Genomic DNA, 24,418 nt, shown 5'->3' with positions numbered 1-24,418 from the left:
ACAAGCAGAAGTGACCAACCACAAGAGGTTTCTCGGCTTCAGAATGTTGGAGGTGCATTCTATTAAATAGGATTGGTCAGTTCCTTGAAGCACAGCCAGAGTTCAGCGTCCTGCACAGTAATGCTCAGACACCAAAGAGAGAGGGGGGGGGGGGCCTGACACCAGAGGGGGGGGGAGGTATCTCTGTCACACACACACTCTCTCTCACAGTCAATGTCCTTCTCTCACTCTCACACACACTCTATTGTCTCACACTATATCACATTCACTCTCTATGTGTCACACAGTCACTCACACACTCTCTTGGTCTCATACACTCAGTCTCACAGAGAGTCTGTGTCTCGCACACACTGTATCTGTGTGAAACACACACTGTCTCTCTCACACTGTGTCTCACATACGCACTTGCACACACTCTCATTCTCACAAACACACTCTTTCTCTCACAGACACACTCGCACCCAGACTCACTCTCTCTCTCTCACACACACTCGCACATTCACTCTCTCTCTCACACACAGTCACTCTCACATACACTCTCTCAAACATACACACTCTGAGGAAAACCTTGCTAGCGCCCGTTTCATTTGTGTCAGAAACGGGCTTTTTTTACTAGTAGAATATAAATTGTCATTAGAATGTCTAAATGTAGGTCTATGCCTGAAGTAAATGGGCGTGCCTAAATGCATTTACATGCATAACTTACAGTATACTGTAAGTAACCTATGATAATGTCAGCACACATGTGCCCTTCCCTGCCAACACCCCCCTTGCATTTATATGCTAAGCCATTTTAACATGTAATTACAGAATAGTGCTTAGGATGCTCCTACCACTTATGCTTGTTAAGAGTACACTTACCCATGTGAAAGGCAGTATTCTATAAATTTAAGTGCACAAATTGTGCTTAAATTTAGGTGACCCATTATAGAAAAGGGGGTTAGTTCTGATCCCTAGAGCAGTTGCATCTCAGTGATGTACAATGATATCACCCACTTGTGTGCTCAACACAGTCTAACCATTTTCATTGTCAAGAACTGAAAATGCAAATGCTTCATTTGCACTGCGGCATATGGTAGGCAGTTATATCACCATGCTATCCACAAGAACAGCACTTTAATAGCTGGATTATCTCAATAAATGCTGGATTCTCTGCAGGCTGTGAAACCTTCAATTTGGCTTGCATAAGACCACACGGGGCCCTTTTTGAATGTGTTCGCAAAGAATGCACAGAGAAAAACACAACAAAATAACCATTCTACACCATATAGCAATTACAATGGGGCTGATATCTGAAGCTACCTAGCCACTTTCAGTTAGGTTAATGAGTGGAGGAGTAGCCTAGTGGTTAGTGAAGCAGACTCTGATCCTGGGGAACTGGATTTGATTCCCACTGCAGCTCCTTGTGACTCTGGGCAAGTCACTTAACCCTCCACTGTCCCAGGTACAAACAAGTACCTGTATATAATATGTAAACCGCTTTGAATGTAGTTGGAAAAACCACAGAAAGGCGTATATAAGTCCCATTCCTTTCCCTTCTTCTTAAAAATATGTTGCTGCGGAGCTGTTAATATACCTACTCAAAATCTGAGTGGTTTTAGGAGCAAGATTAGGTTGAAAGACAAAGATTAGTTGGTTAGTGCTCATTTTGAGCACTAGCTAGCTAACTTAGGCCTGCCACTGGAGCATCTAGCTTTGGGTGCCTAAATATAGTTACTTCAATTTTGGTCAGTTAAATTTTAAACTCATTTTCAGTAGCAGCAGCTAGCTGGGTTGCCTGAAAATTTGCTTAATCAGCCAATATAGAGCTGGCTAAATTAAATGCTCTATTTTATATTGAAAACACAACCTAATGTGTCTATGCAACAGCTTGGTGCATTCTGACAGCCAATGAAAGGCCATGTTCTGAGCTTTAACAAATTTTTTCTGAGTTATATTTCAGCTATTTGTGCTACTTTCATATTTTGCCTACATCAATGAGAAATCTCCATGGATTATCAATGATGATCAGCACAGCAGCAGTTTTTAAAAATAAATTTTATCTTTATTGAGTGGCTAAATAAGAGGAACTTTCATAAACTTATCGGAGTCATCTTGTCATCTGTGAAATAAAAACTGTGATTATATGAATCATTTTTAAAAAATGCTGATACTACTGTTGTAAACCATCAGGTTTCAATTAAGGTCTCTATAGAACTTGACAATGCACTGTTATCTAGATCTGGTCTTGGATTACAATAGTCATTTAAATTAATTCTTACATTCTGTGCTCCATTCTGTTTTGTCACACTTAAGAGGCTTAATGCAAACAGCTAGAAGGAAAAGGTTCCAATTTCATATAGCATCAATCACACAACTTCAAAACAGGCACAATGTGCAGCCATCTTTCGGGTAGTATTCTCATGCAAGCATGAACTGTGTACTGCACCATGGTGGTAGTTGAGGAAAAGAAAAATAAGGAAAGTGTGTGAGAATTAAATAACATAATCAAGATCAGACTAAGTGACACTGATAGGATTAAATTGCAAAGCACTTAATCTACTATCATGTTTCTGTGAGGTGCAAAGAGTATTTATGAGAAAGGGAAAAAGCCTCTGAGACCAGACCTCCACCCGATATTAGCCTTTAATTGGGTATAGAGTAAATAACTTGGGTCTCCTTATCCTCATCGGCATAAAAAAACCCTTTTCTCTTTAACACTAAATTGCTAAAAAACTGTTTTTCTCTTTCTCATACTCTCTTTGTACCTCTCAGAAATATCATAGTAGATTAAGTACTTTGCAATTTATACCGAGAGGTTTTTCTTGTGTTCATATATTAGGACTCTTATCCTTTTGTTGATTAACTGATGGGATTAAACCCACAACTGGTACATTTAATAAATCTGTATTTTAATTAACAGGCAGCACTCTATGTAATAAAAATTACATTAAATTCATGCACTTACCCATATGAGAATATACGGGTTGCTTTCCACCTAGTCATTAAAGCAGCAAGAAGACCCATAACTAAAGCAGAACAGTCAAAAAGCATGTGAAATCCATCAGAGACTAGGCCCAGACTATTGGTCCATGTACCATAAAAAAGTTCCACAAAAGTGAAAGCCTAAAAACAGAGAAAATGAAAGTTACTTTCGTGAATTATTTCCTTGTCACTGCAAACTGAAGCAGTAATAAATCCTTTGTAAGTTATGTATGAGAACATATCTCATCTGAATAGTACAACACACTTAGAAAGGCTTTACATCACAACGATGTACTATTCATGTCAGCCATCATGAGTACAAAGCGAAGACTTGAGAATTTCAGTAGGTTTCAGCTTCTAGACATATTCTGCCATAGAGTATTCTAATTCTACTTAAACTGTCCTATTGGCAGCAATCATGACTTAGTAGTGTATTTACCATGCCATTCTGCTTACCCTCTTAAAGGCTATAGCCCCATTAATAATTTTTGAACCATTCATCCATTTTTATTCAAATTTCTGCTGCACACAGTAAAGCACCCAGAGACCAAAGACTCTCACTTCTCAAGTGCCTAACATGCTCCGTACTCTTCAAATCCATTTTTTTAAATTTCCTATAAGACAATAAGTCAGTGTAGTTAGGTTAGTGCTCTTCAGCTTGGAAAAGAGACAGCTGAGGGGAGATATGATTGAGGTCTACAAAATCCTGAGTGCTGTAGAATGAGTAGAAGTGAATCGATTTTTTTACTTGTTCAAAAAGTACAAAGACTAGGGGACACTCAATGAAGTTACATGGAAATACTTTTAAAACAAATAGGAAGAAATATTTTTTTTTCACTCAATGAATTGGTTAATCTCTGGAACTCATTGCCAGAGGATGTAGTAAAAGTGGTTAGCGTATCTGGGTTAAAAAAATGTTTGGACAAGTTCCTGGAGGAAAAGTCCATAGTCTGCTATTGAGACAGACATGGGGAAGCCACTGCTTGCCCTGAGATTAGTAGCATGCAATATTGCTACTATTTGGGTTTGTGAAAGGTACTTGTGACCTGGATTGGTCACTGTTGGAGACAGGATACTGGGCTAGACAGACTATTGGTCTGACCCAGTATGGCTATTCTTATATTCTTAGTTGGATGGAACTCAGGGTTGGCTGAAGCACACTTAGATATCAGTAAGAATTCTGAAAGCTGCCTAACTCCCCCTCCCCTCCAAAAAAAGAAAAAAAAAAAAACACCACGGAAAAAAAACCAAAACTTAGAGGAGCAGTTGTAAAGGTCAAAAATGTACATCAGAGGCATGATGATTATTCAAAAATACCATCCTGGAAGCCCAGACCAGATATAATTCACATATTAAAAAAAAAAAAAAAAAAGTAGAAGGAAGGACAAACAGCAGCTGGCATGGTTAAAAAAAAAGAGTTGAAGGATGCTATTAGACCTAAAAGAACATCTTTTAGAAAATGACAGAAGGATCCAACTGAAGATAATAGGAAACAGTATAAGGAATGACAAGTCAAATGCAAAGAGTCAATAAGGAAGGCAAAGAGACTTTGAAAAGAAGATTGGGTTGGAGGCAACACACACATAAAGTTGCTCATCTGTAGCAGCTGTAGGACAGCTGGCTCAGTATCTTCACGTGGGTGACGTCATCCAATGGAGCCCAATGTGGACACTGTCTAGCACGCATAACTTTAGGAAAGTTCCAGCAGCGTCCCACCGCATGAGTGGGTGCCTCTCGCCCAACATACGAGTGCAGATACCTCAGTCTGATAGAATAGCTGAAAAAGGGGAGGAGGTAGGGTATATGAGAATACATTGGGCTTGATTGTTCTGAGAGAAACCAAAGTTACTCACCTACTCTCACCTGTAGCAGGTGCTCTCCAAGGACAAACAGGACCAATGTATTCTCACATGTGGGAATTCCTAGCTACTGTGCTCATAAAAAAAAATAATACTAGGACAATAGGGACTTGAAACATCAAGGCCTTTAAGTCAATTAACCTGAAACTATATACAAATTGATTGTGACAGTGCAGCTTCAGGACTGCCTGATTGAACTGGCTGCAAGATGTGAATGTGTGGACTGAAGATCACGTTGCAGCTTTGCAAATCTCCTCAATGGAGGCTGATCTCAAGTGGGCTACCGATGTAGCCATGGCTCTGACATTATGAGCAGTAACATTGTTTACTGTAAAAACAAAGAAAACATGAAGGACCAAAAAAGTAAAAAACAAACAAACAATTAGGGAGGTAAAACAAGGGAAATACAGAGGAAAGTAACTCAAAATAGGTGCTAAACCCACATGGGAAGGTGCTCGAAAATCAAAATAAATATGCGCTGAAGGGAGACCACAAAAATGTGCCCTCAGTTCCATGGAAAAGAAGAAACTGAGGTACCTGCGCAAGTACGGTGGGACGCTGCCAGAACTTTCGTAAAGCTATGTGCACTAGACAGTGTCCGCATTAGGCTTCATCGGATGACATCACCCACATGTGAGAATACACTGGGCCTGCTTATCCTTGGAGAATAAAAACTTTTCTAGGCATATTAGAAGCAGGAAGTGGGTAAAAGAATCAGTTGAACCACTAAATGACAGAGATAAAAGAGGAACTTAGGAAAGACAAGGCCATAGTGGCGAGACTAAATTAATTCTTTGCTTCAGTCTTCACCAAAGATGATGTGGGGGAGATGTGGGGATGATGAGTTGGAGGAACTGAAATCTGAAAGATGTAATGGGCAATTTGATAGAGTAGCATATTGCCTGAACTAGATAGTATACATCTCAGAGTACTGATAGAACTAAAAAATGAACAAACAAAGCTATTGTGGAGGAGTGGCCTAGTGGTTAGAGCAACGGTCTAGAGCAGAGGTGGCTGGTTCAAATCCCACTGCTGCTCCTTGTGATCTTGGGAAAGTCACTTAACCCTCCCTTGCCTCAGGTACAAACTTAGATTGTGAGCCCTCCTGGGACAGAGAAATATCCAGTGTACCTGAATGTAACTAACCTTGACCTACTACTGAAAAAGGTGTGAGCAAAATCCAAATAAATGAATAAATGCGTAATTTATTTTTTAAATCAAGTCTGGTACTGGAGGATTGGAGGGTGGCCAATGTAATGCCATTTTTTAAAAAGGGAAATTATAGACTGGTGAGCCTGACTACTTTTCTGTCCTATTTCCTCTTCTATTTCTATTCTGTCTCATTTGGCTCTTTATCTCTCTATATAAAACACACCTCCAACGTTCTGAAGCCACACTTTCTCAACGTTCTAAAAGTGAGGCGCCAGAGATCAATTTTACACCATGAGTGTCTGCCCCGCCCACGCGTCGAACGTGATGACGTCTAGGGCAGGACACCAACACAGAAGGAATGGCACCGACAACCCCTTACTACGCGACCGCCAAACCGTTGCCACGCAACGAAATGCATTGTAAAGGAACCAATGAAAACAAGCAGAAGAAGGGAAGAGAAAGAACAGCGCAAACGAGCAGATTCTGTGGAGCTGGGACACAAGGAATATCACTGAAGCCCGTGCTCCTTCTCCAGGTATGTAATGCCTACAGCACAAATGCCTCTCACAGCGCTCTGGCCCCCCAAAAAAGCCTCAACCAGCTGCCACAGCCACTCCATCGGTGGAATGGGATGCAAGCAACAGACGCTCAGCAGCACAACATGTTGCCACAACTCCACCCCTCCACCCACACCCCGAAAACACTGCACCCGCTCGCTGCAGCACTTCACTCCCAGGGACGTGCCCAATCGTCCCCGGGAGTACAAAAACTACACGCTGGCTATCGCAGCGCTCCTCAAAGAACCGGCCCCCACCACTGCCTCACCTGTCGAAAAAATGCAAACGGAACATCCAGCCCCGCTCGGGGACCTACACAATCGTCCCCGAGTACAAAAAAAAAAAAGCCCCAGGAAAAAAGATCCACCCAACAAAATATCAGCACAGCAGCAGCAAAACAAAAGGAAAATTTCCACAGCATTTCAGCAACTCTATCTAACCACCCAGCAACAACTTTAAATGAACCCCCTTCAAAATATCGGCACAGCAGCAGCCAAATAAAGGGAAATGCACAGACCCTTCCAGCAAATACATCTAACCACCCAGCTACAACTTTAAACGAACCCCCCTTCAAAATATCAGCACAGCAGCAGCTAAATAAAAGGGAAATGCACAGACCCTTTCAGCAAATACATCTAACCACCCAGCAACTTTAAAAGAAACCCCCTTCAAAATATAGGCACAGCAGCAGAAACACAAAAGGGAAATGCCCAGGGTGAACCCCCCTTCAAAATATCAGCCAAGCAGCAGCAACAACCAACACTCCTGCCCACAAAAGGAGGGGGTCATGGAACTTAAAACTACACACATACACTCACTGACACACTGTATCTCTCTGACAAACAATCTTTCATACACTCAGTCACTCTTACACACACAATATGTCTCCCATACACTCTGTGACACACACTCAGACACAGTCACACTCTCTCACTATCCACACATAACAGCAATAAGAAACCCCCCCCCCCCTGCAAACTCCTGTAACACAATAAAGGCTAACTTCCCTGCAAACAAACAAGGTACAGCTTTATTTAACCAAACAAAAAAAAAAAACCCACTTCAATCAAAAACTGCCCCACACACTCACTCATGCACAGTCACAGTTCCCCAACCCCAAAAAACCACTACTGTGACTCTCACACCCATATACAATTACTGATGTCTCGGCACACACACTCATGCACTCTGACTCATCGCCCACCACTGTGGTCCTGCACACACCAGGGGCGTATCTGCGTGGGGTCACAGGGGCTTGGGCCCCCGCAGATTTCGCCCTGGACCCCCCCTACCATCGACCCTCTCCATCTCCCCTTCCCTCCCGCACGCCCGCCACCAACCCATCGCCGATCTTTGCTGGCGGGGGACCCCAAGCCCCCGCCAGCCGAAGTCCTCTCTTCCGTGCAGGATGCAAGTTGCAACGCTTCCTGTTCTTCTGAGTCTGACGTCCTGCACGTACAACGTGCAGGACGTCAGACTCAGAATTTGGAACTCAGTCTGACGTCCGGTGCGTTGTACGTGCAGGACGTCAGACTCAGAAGAACAGGAAGCATTGCAACTTGCAGCCTGCATAGAAGAGAGGACCTCGGCTGGCGGGGGGTTGGGGTCCCCCGCCAGCAAAGGTAAGTGACAGCAGCGGGGGAGGGTTGGCGGCGGCGGGAGGGGGTGGAGAGTGTCATTGGTGGCGAGGGGGGGTCTGGCAGTGGCGGGGGGATCGGTGGCACTGGGGGGGGGGGGCTAAAATGTGCCCCTTCCCTCTGGCTCTGGCCCCCCCTACCGCCAGAGTCCAGATACGCCCCTGGCCCACACACTCTCTCTCATTAGACAGAAGGAGTGGAAGGGAAGAAAAGGAGGGGGTCATGGAACTTAGAACTACACACACACACACTCTCTGACAAACACACTTTCATACACTCAGTCACTCTTGCACACACAATATGTCTCCCATACACTCTGTGACACACACTCTGACACAGACACACTCTCCACACATAACAGCAATAGGAAAAAAAAACCATGCAAACTCCTGTAACACAATAAAGGCTGACTTCCCTACAAACAAACAAGGTACAGCTTTATTTAACCAAAAAAAAACCCAAAACACTTCAATCTAAAACTGCCCCCCACACACAGACACTCATGCACAGTCACAGTTCCCCAACCCCCCCAAAAACCCTACTGTGACTCTCACACCCATATACAATTACTGATGTCTCGCACACACACTCATGCACTCTGACTCATCGCCCACCACTGTGGACATCTGTATGTTTTTTCAACAGTAAATAACTCTTCTAATGCATTTGAAAAACAGATTAATACAACTCAACAAACACACCTTTTACCTGATTGTAACAAAAATTATACAAAACATATTGTTGACAATGAAATGTTCATAATGTAAGAAACAATTACAATACAAATACAACTTTAAAAAAAAAGTGGGCTTTTTAAAAAACACTTATATCCCTTAATCTCAAACAGAAAAAAAATCCAAAAATAAAAACCACATGCTAGCGCCCGTTTCATTTGTTTCGGAAACGGGCCTTTTTTACTAGTAAGTACATAAATATTGCCATACTGGGAAAGACCAAAGGTCCATCAAGCCCAGCATCCTGTTTCCAACAGTGGCCAATCCAGGTCACAAATACCTGGCAAGATCCCAAAAAAGTACAAAACATTTTACACTGCTTATCCCAGAAATAGTGTATTTCCCCAAGTCCAATTTAATAATGGTCTATAGACTTTTCCTTTAGGAAGCCGTTCAAACCTTTTTAAAACTCTGCTAAGCTAACCGTCTTTACCACACTCTCTGGCAACGAATTCCAGAGTTTAATTACACGTTGAGTGAAGAAAACGTTTCTCCGATTCGTTTTAAATTTACTACATTGTAGCTTCATCGCATGCTCCCTATTCCTAGTATTTTTGGAAAGCGAAAACAGACGCTTCACATCTACCCGTTCCACTCTACTCATTATTTTACAGACCTCTATCATATCTCCCCTCAAGTGGCCTAGTGGTTAGGGTGGTGGACTTTGGTCCTGGGGAACTGAGTTCAATTCCCACTTCAGGCACAGGCAGCTCCTTGTGACACTGGGCAAGTCACTTAACCCTCCATTGCCCCATGTAAGCCGCATTGAGCCTGCCATGAGTGGGAAAGCGCGGGGTACAAGTGTAACAAAAAAAAACAAAAAACAAAAACTCTTCTCCAAGCTGAAGAGCCCTAGCCGCTTTAGCCTTTCCTCATAGGGAAGTCGTCCCATCTCCTTTATCATTTTCGTTGCACTTCTCTGCACCTTTTGTAATTCCACTATATCTTTTTTGAGATGTGGTGACCAGAATTGAACACAATATTCAAGGTGCGGTCGCACCATGGAGCCATACAAAGGCATTACAACATCCTCATTTTTGTTTTCCATTCCTTTCCTAATAATACCTGTGCTTTACTAAACTGCCGTTCTGTGAAGCAGAAATCCCCTCTCATTAAAGATCTTCTGACCTCTAACCACTTGGATCTTTTTGGTCTTACAGAAACCTCGCTTCTTCCTGGGGAAGAAGCCTATCTTTTTCAATGTGGGGGCTTGGCCTTATTTTGCTCCTCTACACTTTGCGCCACTGAAATTACTGCTCACAAGTTTACCTATTCTGAAATCCTCAACTGAAATTTCCTCTAACCCTTCAAATCCTCTTTGATGAAGGCAGATTTATTTATTTGCTGCATTTGTATCCCACATTTTCCCACCTTTTTGCAGGCTCAATGTGGCTTACATTATGCCGCCATGACAGTCGTCATTAGCGAAAGAAGAAGAACGGAGTATTATTTTGATTAAGGTAAATGGAATTCATGAGAATTAGAAATAAAGAAATAATTAATACATTACAAGATATGCAAAGAGTAAAATGACAATATGATTAAAAGTAACCAATTTAAGGAATTCAGTGTTGATTAGGATTGATTTAGTGTTGATTAGATTGGGATCGTGTGTATCAAACCTTAGCAGATGCCTCAGCCAAATTCCCCAATCTTCTTGTAATGGGGCAATTTTACTACTCATATGGACTCCTCGGGGTGCTCTTTACGAATAACTTGGTCTGATCATTGTTATCTTTATTTTTCGCTTTCAATCTCTACACTAGTTTCTTATCCTGCTACTAAAGATTTCTGGTCTACATGTTTTTGGGAGAATTGATCCTCTCACTCTATCTTCCTTCTTTGTGCGATTATCTTCCGGCGAAATTTTCGGATTTACCTTTAGATGAGCAGGTAGATATTTGGAATTCTGCCTTACAGGAAGTATTGATAATATTGCTCCACTCACTTTGATAAAGCATCGGAAATCAGCTCACCAGCTTTGGTTCCATGGTGGTCTAAAACTCTGTCAATTACAAGTCAGGAGAACGGAACACCAATGGCGCAAACACTGTCTTCTAAGAGGAAAGCCAGAAATGCACAACAGCATTATGTATTGCAGTTGAGAGCCACTAAACGATCATTTTATTCCAAACAAATTTAGTAAGTGTCTAGTTCTGTGAAATAATTATTTAGAGTCTTTAACTCCCCTACTACCTCCCCTTCACTAACAGTCCCTAAGGTTCAGTTGCCATCAACTGTCTTAGCCAACTATTTATCTTCTAAAATTACATCTCTTCAGGTAAATTTCTCACCTCTGACTACCTCCAACACCTGTCCCATCTGCCAGAACTCAATCTGCTACCTGGTCCTCTTTCATTCTTCCCTCCTTGGAATCTTTTTGCAAAGTAGTGAAACACTTACATGCCACCTTCTGTTTCCTGAATCCTATCTCTTCCAGCTGGCTAAAGCAACCATACGTAGGGTTACTTTCCTGCCTTCATTCCATTCTCACTAACAGTTTAACATCTGGTAGTCTATCAGTTCCACTGAAGACAGCTCTTATTAAGCCTATTCTGAAAAAAAAAAAATCAGATCTTGACCCTATGCAGGCCAAAAACTATCGTCCAGTCTTGAATCTCCCCTTTCTTTCTAAAGTTGTGGAATCAGTTGTCCTTGATTGAGTCTACAAATGTGTTGCATCCGTATACAGAAACAGTGCTCACAGCTTTACTAAGTGAATGCCATAGTAACTTAAAAAAGGGAAAAATTACTTAGTTTTCCATTTTCTATCTCCACCTGCTGGTTGATGGACACAACTATCCCACAGGTTCCAGAATAATGGGACGTGACTTAGACGTTGCATCTGCTGCCCAATGCCGCAACCAGAGTTGCTGACGTGTCATGACAGTCAAGATAGACTGCGGGCTGTAACACGTAACGTGTCATATATAGAATTGCCAAGTAGGCCAACCCTGCTTCCAGCTGGGTGTTATGGCACACATCTTGTGTTGCTGACTGCTGCTGTCAGACATGCTCTTGACAGGAACAAGCTACACACTGTCGCCTGAAGGCCCAAAGAGACCACACCTTCAAAGGCTTGTTTCAGCGAGCCTTCTAGATTCCTATCATAAGTCTTTTAGGGCAATGCCTCCTTCCACTGGCAAGGTGGTCGCCTTAGTCACTGCCTTAAGCTGGGAGTATACCCTGGGAAGCTGCAATTTATCTTCTTCAAATGGAATGGGTAGAGACGAGCCATGGCTCTTCCCACTCTCAGCCCCATGTCTGGTGAGACCCATTCTACTGTAATCAGCTCCTGAATGTCTGGATGCATCAGGAAGGCCTCAGAACGACCTCTAAGCCCCTTATGATTGACAATTTGGAACTCCTGATGCCAAAATACTCCTGGATCATCCCGAAACGTTTTGGGATGTTCTAGGGACAGACGAGTCAAAAGTGAAATTCTTTAGACCACATAGGAACCATTATGTCTGAAGTAAAGCAAATACAGCATTCCACAGTAAGAACATCATACCAAGAGTCAACCATGGTGGGGGTAGTGTATGATGGAGATGGGATGCTTTGCTGCAACAGAACCTGGAAAAATTTCCATTACTGAAAGAACCATGATTTCTGCAATGTACTAGAAAATTATTAAGGAGAACATTTGGTCATCTAGAGGACCTCCTTTGATATCCAAATATCCTATCCAGATAACGAGTAAGAGGGCTCTACAGGAATTCCATCCGACTCTTTTCCTCCACTGCCGAGAAATGAGTCTTCATATGAGGACAATTCATATCCAAAGTTTGTCAACAAAGCTATTTGTTGTTTACTACTGCACACTTGACATTTTGCTTTGGCAAATAATGCACTAAATGATTTACAACTAAGCAAGGAGAAGGAACACCACTGTGATATAAAAAAAGGGAAAGAAAAGATCAAAGTTAAATAGAATAAAATACAGAAAAGCAGGATACAACAGTGGATCATGTCCCTCTACTGAGCTGCAGCAGTGGTAGTGACCCCACCGAAAGACTTCTTAAACAGATGAATCTTTAAGATTTAATGAAACTTCATTTGTGAAGACACTTGTGCAAACAGCCAGAGGAAGAGAATTTCATACGGCCAGGCAAATGTAGAAGAAACCAAACTATCTGGTGAATACTAACCATTAGCGGGAGACATATGGAATAGAGAGCCTAGATTTGCAAGCAGATTGTAGAACTCGTGTTGGGACACAGACAGTGATGAAGGAAGCGAGATAAGAGGGAAAACCACTTCAATATGGATCTAGCCACATAGCCCCAACAAATGGCGGCCTGCATACCCACCAAAGTGAAGGAAAAAGCCAGGCTGAGCTGCTGTTCCACCTTCTTCTCATGCATCTCCTTGAGAGCCAACTCCCTTCTATGGGGATGACAGTCTTATTGGTCACAGCTGTAACCAAAGCGTCAACCTTGGGAAACCACCTCCTTCCACCTTCTCAGGAGGGAGAGGAAATGGCCTGCCAGCACCATGGACCCCCTGGAAGACTCCATCTGGGGCCTCCCATTCTGCCAACATCATGTGGGAGAGCGCCTTATGAAGGGGGAAATGCTTGGGTGAAGGAGCAGCCTAATGGTTAGTGCTTTGATCCTGGTGACTGGGTTCTATTCCCATTGCAGTTCCTTGAGACTCTGACCTCTATGCTCTATCAGGTCTGGTCCATGAACTGGAAACATGGGAGCAAGGTCATTAGGCTCTACCAAGCAATGAGGCCTTCTTAGCCAGTCCAGTTGGGGGTTAGGCCAGGGACCAGGTGCACCAGCCCACACAAACTACCATCTACTGCGTTAAGAAAATACTAGAGTATTCCATAGAGCGGAGTAGAAAATACTGGAGTATTCCATAGAGCGGAGTATTCCATAGAGCACTAGCCCTTATACCTGTGATGTCACTTGGAAAAAATCAGTTTCTCTACCTCCATCTGCTGGTAGGAAGGGGATATAACCCTAATGTACAGGATGGTACAGTTGAATGCTAAGGAAAAAGAATTTTGAATTTTAGAGAAATAGATGGAGCCAAGATAGCATCCAGGCTGGGCAGACTGGATGGACTGTGCAGGTCTTTTTCTGCCGTCATCTACTATGTATATGTTACTATGTGTGTGCATAAGTTTCCAAGTTCTAGCATTTTCCTTGTAGTCTCGCCAATTACCTTGATTCCCGGGGCTTCCCTCCTAATTCTGGGTGAGGTCCGGCATCGAACCAGGCAATGCTAGAAGGTTCAACATAAAAACATAAAAGTAGCCATACTGGGTCAGACCAATGGTCCATCTAGCCCACTATCCTGTTTTCTAAACAGTGGCCAAGCCAGCTCACAAGTACCTGACAGAAACTCAAATTGTGGCAACACTCTATATTACAAATCTCAGGGCAAGCAGTTGCTTCCCATATCTGTCTCAATAGCAGACTATGGCCTTTTCCTCCAGGAATTTGTCCAAACCTTTTTTAAACCTTGATATGCTAACCACTGTTACCACATCCTCCAGCAAAGAGTTCTAGAGATTAACTATTTGTTGAGTGAAAAAATATTTCCTCCTATTTCTTTTAAAAGTATTTCCATGTAACTTCTTCGCGTGTCCCCTAGTCTTTGTACTTTTGGAATGAGTAAAGAAAATCGAATTACTTCTACTTGTTCTACGCCACTCAGGATTGCGCAGACCTCAATCATATCTCCCCTCATCCATCTCTGAAGAGCCCTAACCTCATTGGAGAGGAGTTCCATTCCTTTTACCATTTTGGTTGCCCTTCATTGAACCTTTTCTAATTTCGCTGTATCTTTTTTGAGATATGGCAACCAGAACTGAACGCAATACTCAAGGTGCGGACACACCATGAAGAGATACAAAGGCATTTAGTATTTTCGGTTTTATTCACCTTCCCTTTTCTTGCCTGCCGTCGCACACTGATCAGATTTTGGCATATTATCTACGACACTCAGATCTTTTACTTGAGCGCTGACCCCCCCCTCCCAAAGGTGGACCCTAGCATCAGGTAACTATGATTCAGATTATTCTTTCCAATGTGCATCACCTTGCATTTGTCCACATTAAATTTCATCTGCCATTTGGATGCCCAGTCTTCCAATTTCCTAAGGTCTTCCTGCAATGTTTCACAGTCCGCAAGTGTTTTAACAACCTTGAATAGTTTTGTATCATCTGCAAATTTGATCACCTCACTCGTCGTTCCGATTTCCATATCATTTATAAATATGCTAAATAGCACCGCTCCCTGTACAGATCTCTGTGGCACTCCACTGTTCACCCTCCTCCACTTAGAGAAATGACCATTTAACCCTACCCTCTGTTTTCTGTCCAATAATCAATTCCTAATCTACACCAGAATCTTGCTTCCTATTCCATGACTCTTGAATTTTCTCAGGAGTCTCTCAAGACGAACTTTATCAAAAGCTTTCTGAAAATCTAGATACATCAACCAGCTCACCTTTATCACAAGGTTTCAGGATTCAGCCACTGAAGGTGGCCGCTACTATTTCAGCGGGCCTACCAGCTCTTCGAAAGACCACAGCTTGGAAGGGGTTTCGCTCACCCCCTTCCTGAGAGTAGCTCTGTTTCAACCTGGAAGTGATGTAGGTGAGGTCAGCATGCTGTGAGCATCTTCAATTGTTACAATCTCAGGGTCTCTGTCTTGAAGATCCTAAATTTCCAAACCATGGTAGAAATCTAGTCACAATAGTCACAAAAGGAAGTCAGATGCTGTATTAGAACTTGCAAGCATGCTCAGAAAGACCTTCTACAGCAGCTGTCTTCCCACTTCTTAGTAATAACAGGGATCCTGTTTTTTCCCTTTAGCACAGTCTATCTCGTGTTTTGGGATCATCTTCTCTCCCCCTTTCTTTGTTGCATTTCTGACAGACTGGAGTCTGTGTTGACACCGTCAGAGGATACCACCCCCCAGAGTGGTTGGTTTCATCTTGATTGCCAAAGGAGAATGACTAATTTGTACATACACATGAATCAATGTACTTAATAATCCATAAAAACAATGTAATAAATGGAAAACGTGACAGTCTTTATTGAATTTAAATAACCCTATTTAAACCATATATGTGGAACAGTAGTGATTAATATGCCTAAATCAGCTGTTTGAAAATAATTCTGTAAATGGCGCTTTAAATTCCACATGCAAGTTTTGGGAATGCACCCAATTTGCACGGTCAACTGAGTCAATTACCACCAACAATTGGGAGCTAATAATCATCAGTGCTAATTGGCATTAATAAAAATTATGCCCATATTTACGCACCTGTGGCTCTAGAAAGGGGGTGTGGCTATGGGGCAGACATGGGCGGATCAGGGGCATTCCCACAATTTATGTGCACTGTTATAGAATAAGGGGGATCCGTGCCTAATTTAGGTGTGGGGATTTACACCGAGGTTTCACTGATGTAAATAGTCTTGCCTAAATGTAGCCATGGTTCCTGGTGCTTCACTGTATTCTACAAACGGTGCCTGAGCGCAAGCACTAGCTTTTTTTGGCACTGATCTTTAGGTGCTGTTTACTGAATTTACCCTCATGTGCACTATTAGCCTACATTCAGAGGAGGCATGCCTAAAGGTGGGTTTATTTCAAGGGAGGAAAATAATGTGTGTTATTTTCAATGAAAAAAAGTACGCCTGCAAAAAAGGAGTGCTAACGTCCATGGGTATGTGTAGCCACAGTAAGTTTCACAGGGAAAGTACATGTATAAAAGGTACCTGCTGACTTTGTCTTTATGAGCTAAAGCCAAACAAACATGTGAACATTTTGAAAATTGCTCCCATATTGTTATGCCGGGCATATTCTACTAAGCTTATTTTCCCCATAGATAGAGAATGAGAAAACAGCATCAGTAAATTACATCCATACTTGAGAAATGAACTTTAAAAATACTACAGTCCTTAACACTGTAATATTACTTACCAGATTTAAACATAGAAAGTAGAAAATATGCCTAGAGTCAGACTCTTCAAGGATCTGTTTTAAGGAATCTTTAATAAATCTTGGTAAGGATGGAGAGTTTCGTTGTAGGGCATCTCCCATGAAGTTATACAAAGGCGTGCCTTCAGGGGAATATCCCACTAGGGTTCCCTTATGTCCTCTTCTAGAGCTGGAAGATAAGATGTTGGCAGCTGAATAGAGAAGGAGAGGGAAAAAAAACAAAACAAAACAGGCATTTATTTCATGTCTGTTTCATCATAAAGAAGGCAATTACAAAAAGTCTTTTCCACAGGTAAAACAGTGTTTTACCCATGGAATCGGCACTTATAAAACTACATTTCTGATGTGTGTGTACACAACACACAGCTTTATCCATACCAAGTGCAGGTATTCTTGGGGTGTAGTTTCCATTTCTGCACATATTTTTGAAAATGTATGTATGTACGTTATATATAAGTACATAAGTACATAAGTAGTGCCATACTGGGAAAGACCAAAGGTCCATCTAGCCCAGCATCCTGTCACCGACAGTGGCCAATCCAGGTCAAGGGCACCTGGCACGCTCCCCAAACGTAAAAACATTCCAGACAAGTTATACCTAAAAATGCGGAATTTTTCCAAGTCCATTTAATAGCGGTCTATGGACTTGTCCTTTAGGAATCTATCTAACCCCCTTTTTAAACTCCGTCAAGCTAACCGCCCGTACCACGTTCTCCGGCAACGAATTCCAGAGTCTAATTACACGTTGGGTGAAGAAAAATTTTCTCCGATTCGTTTTAAATTTACCACACTGTAGCTTCAACTCATGCCCTCTAGTCCTAGTATTTTGGATAGCGTGAACAGTCGCTTCACATCCACCCGATCCATTCCACTCATTATTTTATACACTTCTATCATATCTCCCCTCAGCCGTCTCTTCTCCAAGCTGAAAAGCCCTAGCCTTCTCAGCCTCTCTTCATAGGAAAGTCGTCCCATCCCCACTATCATTTTCGTCGCCCTTCGCTGTACCTTTTCCAATTCTACTATATCTTTTTTGAGATACGGAGACCAGTACTGAACACAATACTCCAGGTGCGGTCGCACCATGGAGCGATACAACGGCATTATAACATCCGCACACCTGGACTCCATACCCTTCCTAATAACACCCAACATTCTATTCGCTTTCCTAGCCGCATCAGCACACTGAGCAGAAGGTTTCAGCGTATCATCGACGACGACACCACCCAGATCCCTTTCTTGATCCGTAACTCCTAACGCGGAACCTTGCAAGACGTAGCTATAATTCGGGTTCCTCTTACCCACATGCATCACTTTGCACTTGTCAACATTGAACTTCATCTGCCACTTGCACGCCCATTCTCCCAGTCTCGCAAGGTCCTCCTGTAATCGTTCACATTCCTCCTGCGACTTGACGACCCTGAATAATTTTGTATCATCGGCGAATTTAATTACCTCACTAGTTATTCCCATCTCTAGGTCATTTATAAATACATTAAAAAGCAACGGACCCAGCACAGACCCCTGCAGGACCCCACTAACTACCCTCCTCCACTGAGAATACTGGCCACGCAATCCTACTCTCTGCTTCCTATCTTTCAACCAGTTCTTAATCCATAATAATACCCTACCTCCGATTCCAAGACTCTGCAATTTCTTCAGGAGTCTTTCGTGCGGCACTTTGTCAAACGCCTTCTGAAAATCCAGATATACAATATCAACCGGCTCCCCATTGTCCACATGTTTGCTTACCCCCTCAAAAAAATGCATTAGATTGGTGAGGCAAGACTTCCCTTCACTAAATCCGTGCTGACTTTGTCTCATCAGTCCATGTTTTTGTATATGCTCTGCAATTTTATTCTTAATAATAGCCTCCACCATCTTGCCCGGCACCGACGTCAGACTCACCGGTCTATAATTTCCCGGATCTCCTCTGGAACCCTTCTTAAAAATCGGAGTAACATTGGCTACCCTCCAGTTCACAAAACAAGTTAGAAAACTTGTGCCGCCAGAGGAACACTTCCATTGAGCTTCTGTGGGCCAGAAAAATGAAGTTGGCAGGCCAGGTTTTATGGATTGGACAAGCCTGATCTATTTAGTACACTATTCCCAATGTATTTCTGAGTTAAGTTTGTGATAATGATGCAGTCCAAGCCTGAAGATCTGTAAGGTGATACTGGTATACAGAGGACTGACTGCATGCAAGTGTCACCCCTGCGGTCTGGCACACCAATCAAGGCTCACACCTTGAAGGGAGATCAGGTTACACACTTCAGGGGCTACAGCTTACTCCACACTTGAGCACAGCTGCTGGAAATAGGTGTGCTGGAATCATACCAAAGAGGATTGTTCATTTTTTTTCAGCTTTTTTCTCCTCTTCAACATTATGGTCAACCAATATAAAAAAATGAACCAGTTGTGCTGACTCTGGCAGGGGTACATTATGAGAGAAAGAGAAAACTGATGAAAGCAGGAGGGTACATATGAGGAAGAGAGAATGAGTGAAGGCAGAAGGGGCACATATGAGAGTGTGTGATTCTTAGACAGTGTGTGCATGTGCACATACGCACACATGTTTTGGCCAATCCTTGTAATCTTATAATAAGCATGAAAAAAGAAGAAAGTTTACAATTTTATTAAAATGTGATATACTGCTCTAATATAAATCTAGGCAGCATACAATAATAAAAACCATTAAAAGTCAGAAAGGCACACAATTATTAATAGTGCTCCCTGCTATCGAAGGGGACTGCAAAGTGGGTTCCCCCCTCCTGGCAAAGAGATTGTAAGCTCTTTGAGCAGGGCCTGTCCTTCTATGTTAAATTGTACAGCGCTGCGTAACCCTAGTAGCGCTTTAGAAATGTTAAGTAGTAGTAGAATGCCAGAAGGCTTCTCCCGGTTTAATTTCAAACCTTGAGAACCTACCCTAGTTGCAATAAGATCCAATTTACATGACAGACCAGCAACAGCCTGAGGAAAAGTAAGATCAATAGAACTGAAAATTTGTATAACATCTAAATATACATAAGGCACGAGACCAAGAGACTGTCCAGGTAAAGTAAAGGGGAAAGAAATATATTGAATAATATGGGGGCACCTAGAAGAAAGAGTATACGGATGAGATTGAGAACCACGCCAAACAAACAACATTAGAAAGTAAGAAGCAAACCAAGCAAGAATCATATCAGCTACACCTATGTCATCTAGACGATGACGCCCTGCCTCACCAATTTGCTTCATTTCTTTGAAGGCGTGAATAAACATGTGGATAAAAGTGAGCCAGTTGATGCAGTGTATCTAGATTTTCAGAAAGCTTTTGATAAAGTTCCTCATGAGAGACTCCTGAGAAAATTAAAGAGTCATGGGATAGGAGGCAAAGTTCTGGAGTGGATTAGGAATTGGTTATTGGACAGAAAACAGAGGGTAGGGTTAAATGGTCATTTCTCTCAATGGAGGAGAGTGAACAGTGGAGTGCCGCAGGGATCTGTACTGGGACCGGTACTATTTAACATATTTATAGATGAGATGGAAATCGGGACGGCGAGTGAGGTGACCAAATTTGCACATACTGGCTGGCACTGGTATTTTTCATGTGATGTCTATGTAAATTAAATCTTGTTTTTAGCATCTGGCTTGTTTCTCCAATATAGCATCCTTCATCACATTTTTTACACTGAATGATGTATACCACATTGGAAGATAAGCATGTAATGGATTCCTTTGTTGAATATTTTTTCTTTGTGAATGACTGTGGGGTCCTGTGAAATGTTTTGGCATAGCTTGCAGCTGGATATATTGCAAGGATGTGTGCCATTCTCTTCTTTTTGAGTCTGTGCTGGGAGCTTACTTCTGATTAGCTTGTGTTTTAAGTTGGGTGGCTGTCGAAAAGCCAGCACTGGTGGGGATGGGAATATCTCTTTCAGCAATTCATCCTCCTGGGGTAGAGGCTGAAGATCTTTTATGATTTTTCTTCATTTTTCCAGCTCTGGGTTGTATGTCACTATAAGGGGGATTCTGTCTGTGGCTTTTTTTTCTTTCTACTGTAGCAGATTTTCCCTGGGTGTTTTGAGGGAGGAGGCAATATTCTTGGAGATTTGGGGGTTGTATCCTTTCTGTCCGAAGGATGCAGTCAGGATTTCAAGGTGTCTGTCTCTGTCCCTTGGGTCAGAGCAGATACGGTGGTATCTTGTGGCTTGGCTGTAAATAATAGATCTTTTTGTATGTGAAGGGTAGAAGCTGGAGCTGTGGAGGTAGCTGCATCTGTCTGTGGGTTTCTGGTATATAGATGTTTGTATATAGGCATCGCTGATTGAGACCGTGGTGTCCAAAAAATCGACTTTTTCTGGGGAGTAGTCAATTTTGAATCTGATTGTAGGATGGCATGTATTGAAGGAATTGTAAAATTGTTTCAGAGTTTCTTCCCCCTCAGTCCAAATCATAAAAATGTTGTCGATGTACCGGTAGTATTTTAGAGGGTTGGTCTGGTATGCATTCATAAATGTCTCTCTCAGCTCAGCCATAAAGAGGCTGGCATATTGGGGTGCTGTCCTGGTTGGTACTGGAATGTGAATTACCCTACACAGGGTGATATCATGAAACCAGTGGTTCTCAGTCTCCACATACTGAAGGTAAAATTAGGTTTCATACCTGATAATTTTCTTTCCATTAATCATAGCTGATCAATCCATAGACTGGTGGGTTGTGTCCATCTACCAACAGGTGGAGATAGAGAGCAAACCTTTGCCTCCCTATATGTGGTCATGTGCTGCCGGAAACTCCTCAGTATGTCGATATCAAAGCTCCATCCGCAGGACTCAGCACTTAGAGAATTACACCCACAAAGGGACACTCTGCCCAGCTCACCACCGCCGAAACGGGGGAGGGGAATTAACCCAGCTCATCCCCACACAAGTGGGGGAGGGGAATCCGTCCAGCTCATCCCCGCGGAGCGGGGGGATCTGGCTTATCCTGCAACCGCAACCGCGGGAGGAGCTGACTGACCCTACCACCGCCGAAGCGGGAGGGGTACAAAACTGCCCTACAGCCGCACGAAGCGGGAGGGAGTGCCGGCAGAATTTATGTCTCAATCCAGCCCCGTAAAACGGAGGGGAGAGGAATGCAGCAGCTCACTGTAACACAAACTCGTCTCAACTCTTGAAGAATCCAAGTGAAAAAACTTGAACACGAAGTCCTCCTGAAGGAACTGAAGACTAAACTTGAACCTGAATTGCAACCAGAATATAAACAGTACAGATATCTGGGAGGGGCTATGGATTGATTAGCTATGATTAATGGAAAGAAAATTATCAGGTATGAAACCTAATTTTACCTTCCATTTCATCATGCTGATCAATCCATAGACTGGTGGGATGTACCGAAGCAGTACTCACCCAGGGCGGGACATAGCAATCCCTGACCGCAACACTGAAGCTCCAAACCGGGCCTCCGCCCGAGCAGCCACAGTCAAGCGGTAATGCCTGGAGAAGGTATGGGCCGATGCCCAAGTTGCCGCCTTGCAAATCTCTTCCAAGGAGACGGACCCGGCCTCTGCCATCGAGGCCGCCTGAGCTCTAGTGGAGTGAGCCTTCAGCTGGATAGGCGGCACCTTCCCCGCGGCCACCTAAGCCGCTGCAATGGCTTCCTTGACCCATCTTGCCACTGTAGGCTTAGCAGCCTGCAGACCCTTACGAGGACCTGCAAACAGGACAAACAGATGATCCGATTTCCGGAAATCATTGGTCACTTCCAAGTATCTGATAATGACTCGTCTCACATCCAGAAACTTGAGAGCAGAGTATTCCTCTGGGTAGTCCTCCCTACGAAAGGAAGGGAGACAGAGCTGCTGATTCACATGGAAGCGAGAAACAATCTTGGGCAGGAAGGAAGGCACTGTGCGAATAGTCACTCCTGCCTCAGTGAACTGCAGAAAAGGCTCTCGACATGAGAGTGTCTGGAGCTCGGAAACTCTTCTGGCTGAAGTAATAGCCACCAAAAAGACTGCTTTCAACGTCAGGTCTTTCAGAGATGCCCTCGCCAAGGGTTCAAAAGGCGGCTTCTGCAAAGCTCTCAGCACCAGGTTGAGATTCCACGCAGGCACCACTGAGTGCAGAGGAGGGCGCAGGTGATTAACTCCCTTGAGAAAACGCACCACATCTGGCTGCGAAGCCAGGGAAGCACCCTTCAGGCGGCCCCTGAAACAAGCCAGAGCCGCTACCTGGACTTTCAGGGAACTGAGCGACAGGCCTTTTTCCAGACCTTCTTGCAGGAATGCCAGCACTGAAGAAATTGGAGCAGTGAATGGAGAAAGTGAGCCTGCTGCACACCACGCTGCAAAGGTACGCCAAACCCTGGCGTAAGCAGTAGAAGTAGAGCGCTTCCTCGCTCTCAGCATAGTGGCGATGACCTTGTCTGAGAAGCCCTTCTTCCTCAGACGCTGCCGCTCAATAGCCAGGCCGTAAGACCAAAGGGGGAGGGATCCTCCATCACCACGGGACCCTGATGCAACAGGCCCTGCTCCACTGGCAGCCGCAGAGGATCGTCCACTGAGAGCCTGATCAAATCCGCATACCAGGGACGTCTGGGCCAGTCCGGACCCACCAGGATTATTCGGCCCGGATGCTTTGCCACCCGATCTAGCACCCTGCCCAACATGGGCCAGGGCGGGAACACATAGAGAAGCTCTTGTGTTGGCCACTGTTGGAGGAGAGCATCTACTCCCAGAGATCGAGGGTCCCGTCCTCTGCTGAAAAAGCGCGGCACTTGGCAATTGGCCGATGACGCCATCAGATCTAGGCTCGGCTGGCCCCAGCGCTTCGTGATATCCAAGAACGCCTGAGCCGATAACTGCCACTCTCCGGGATCCAAGGTATGGCGACTGAGAAAGTCCGCCTTGACATTCATGACTCCGGCAATGTGGGCCGCTGACAGCTGCTCCAGGCTCGCTTCCGCCCACTGGCATAGATTCATGGCTTCCTTGGCTAGAGGGGCGCTCTTGGTACCTCCCTGGCGGTTGACATAGGCCACAGCCGTGGCATTGTCCGACAGGACCCGTACTGGCTTCAACTCCAGTACCGGGATGAACTCCAAAAGCGCCAACCGAATGGCTCTGAGTTCCAGGAGGTTGATAGACCACTTTGCCTCTGCAGGAGACCAGAGCCCCTGCGCTGTCCTTCCCAAGCAGTGGGCTCCCCAGCCCGACAAAGAGGCGTCCGTCGTGACGACAATCCACTCCGGGGTCACCAGAGGCATTCCTGCAGACAACTTGTCTGTCTGCGTCCACCAGCTCAGCGCCTTGCGCACTGCTGGGTCCAAGGGAAGGTGCACAGCATAATCCTCCGACATCGGAGTCCAGCGCTGCAGCAGAGAGTGTTGTAGTGGTCTCATATGAGCCCTGGCCCAGGGCACTACTTCCATCGTGGCCGTCATAGAGCCCAACAGCTGCACATAGGCCCAAGCCCGAAGAGGAGAGGCTACTAGGAACTGGTCCACCTGAGCCTGAAGCTTGACAATCCGATTGTCTGGCAGGAACACTCTGCCCACTTGGGTGTCAAA

At 43.9% G+C, this 24,418-nt stretch overlaps 1 protein-coding gene across 1 annotated transcript in view; it reads right to left on the bottom strand.

Moving 5' to 3' along the window:
- The window catches only part of SLC30A5 (solute carrier family 30 member 5), a 165,811-nt gene that overhangs the window by 68,126 nt on the left and 73,267 nt on the right, over positions 1-24,418 (bottom strand). Inside the window, exons 10-11 of the mRNA XM_030193218.1 lie at positions 16,850-17,058; positions 2,948-3,105 (exon numbers count right to left, since the gene is read on the bottom strand). Coding sequence (XP_030049078.1) covers positions 2,948-3,105; positions 16,850-17,058 — 367 coding nt within the window. The remainder of the gene's footprint in view (positions 1-2,947; positions 3,106-16,849; positions 17,059-24,418) is intronic.

Source organism: Microcaecilia unicolor, chromosome 2 (genome assembly GCF_901765095.1).
Source record: "Microcaecilia unicolor chromosome 2, aMicUni1.1, whole genome shotgun sequence".
In the NCBI taxonomy this organism is placed as follows: Eukaryota; Metazoa; Chordata; class Amphibia; order Gymnophiona; family Siphonopidae; genus Microcaecilia; species Microcaecilia unicolor.
Note: the sequence above shows the minus strand (reverse complement) of the source record. Positions and strands in the feature narration are given on the sequence as shown.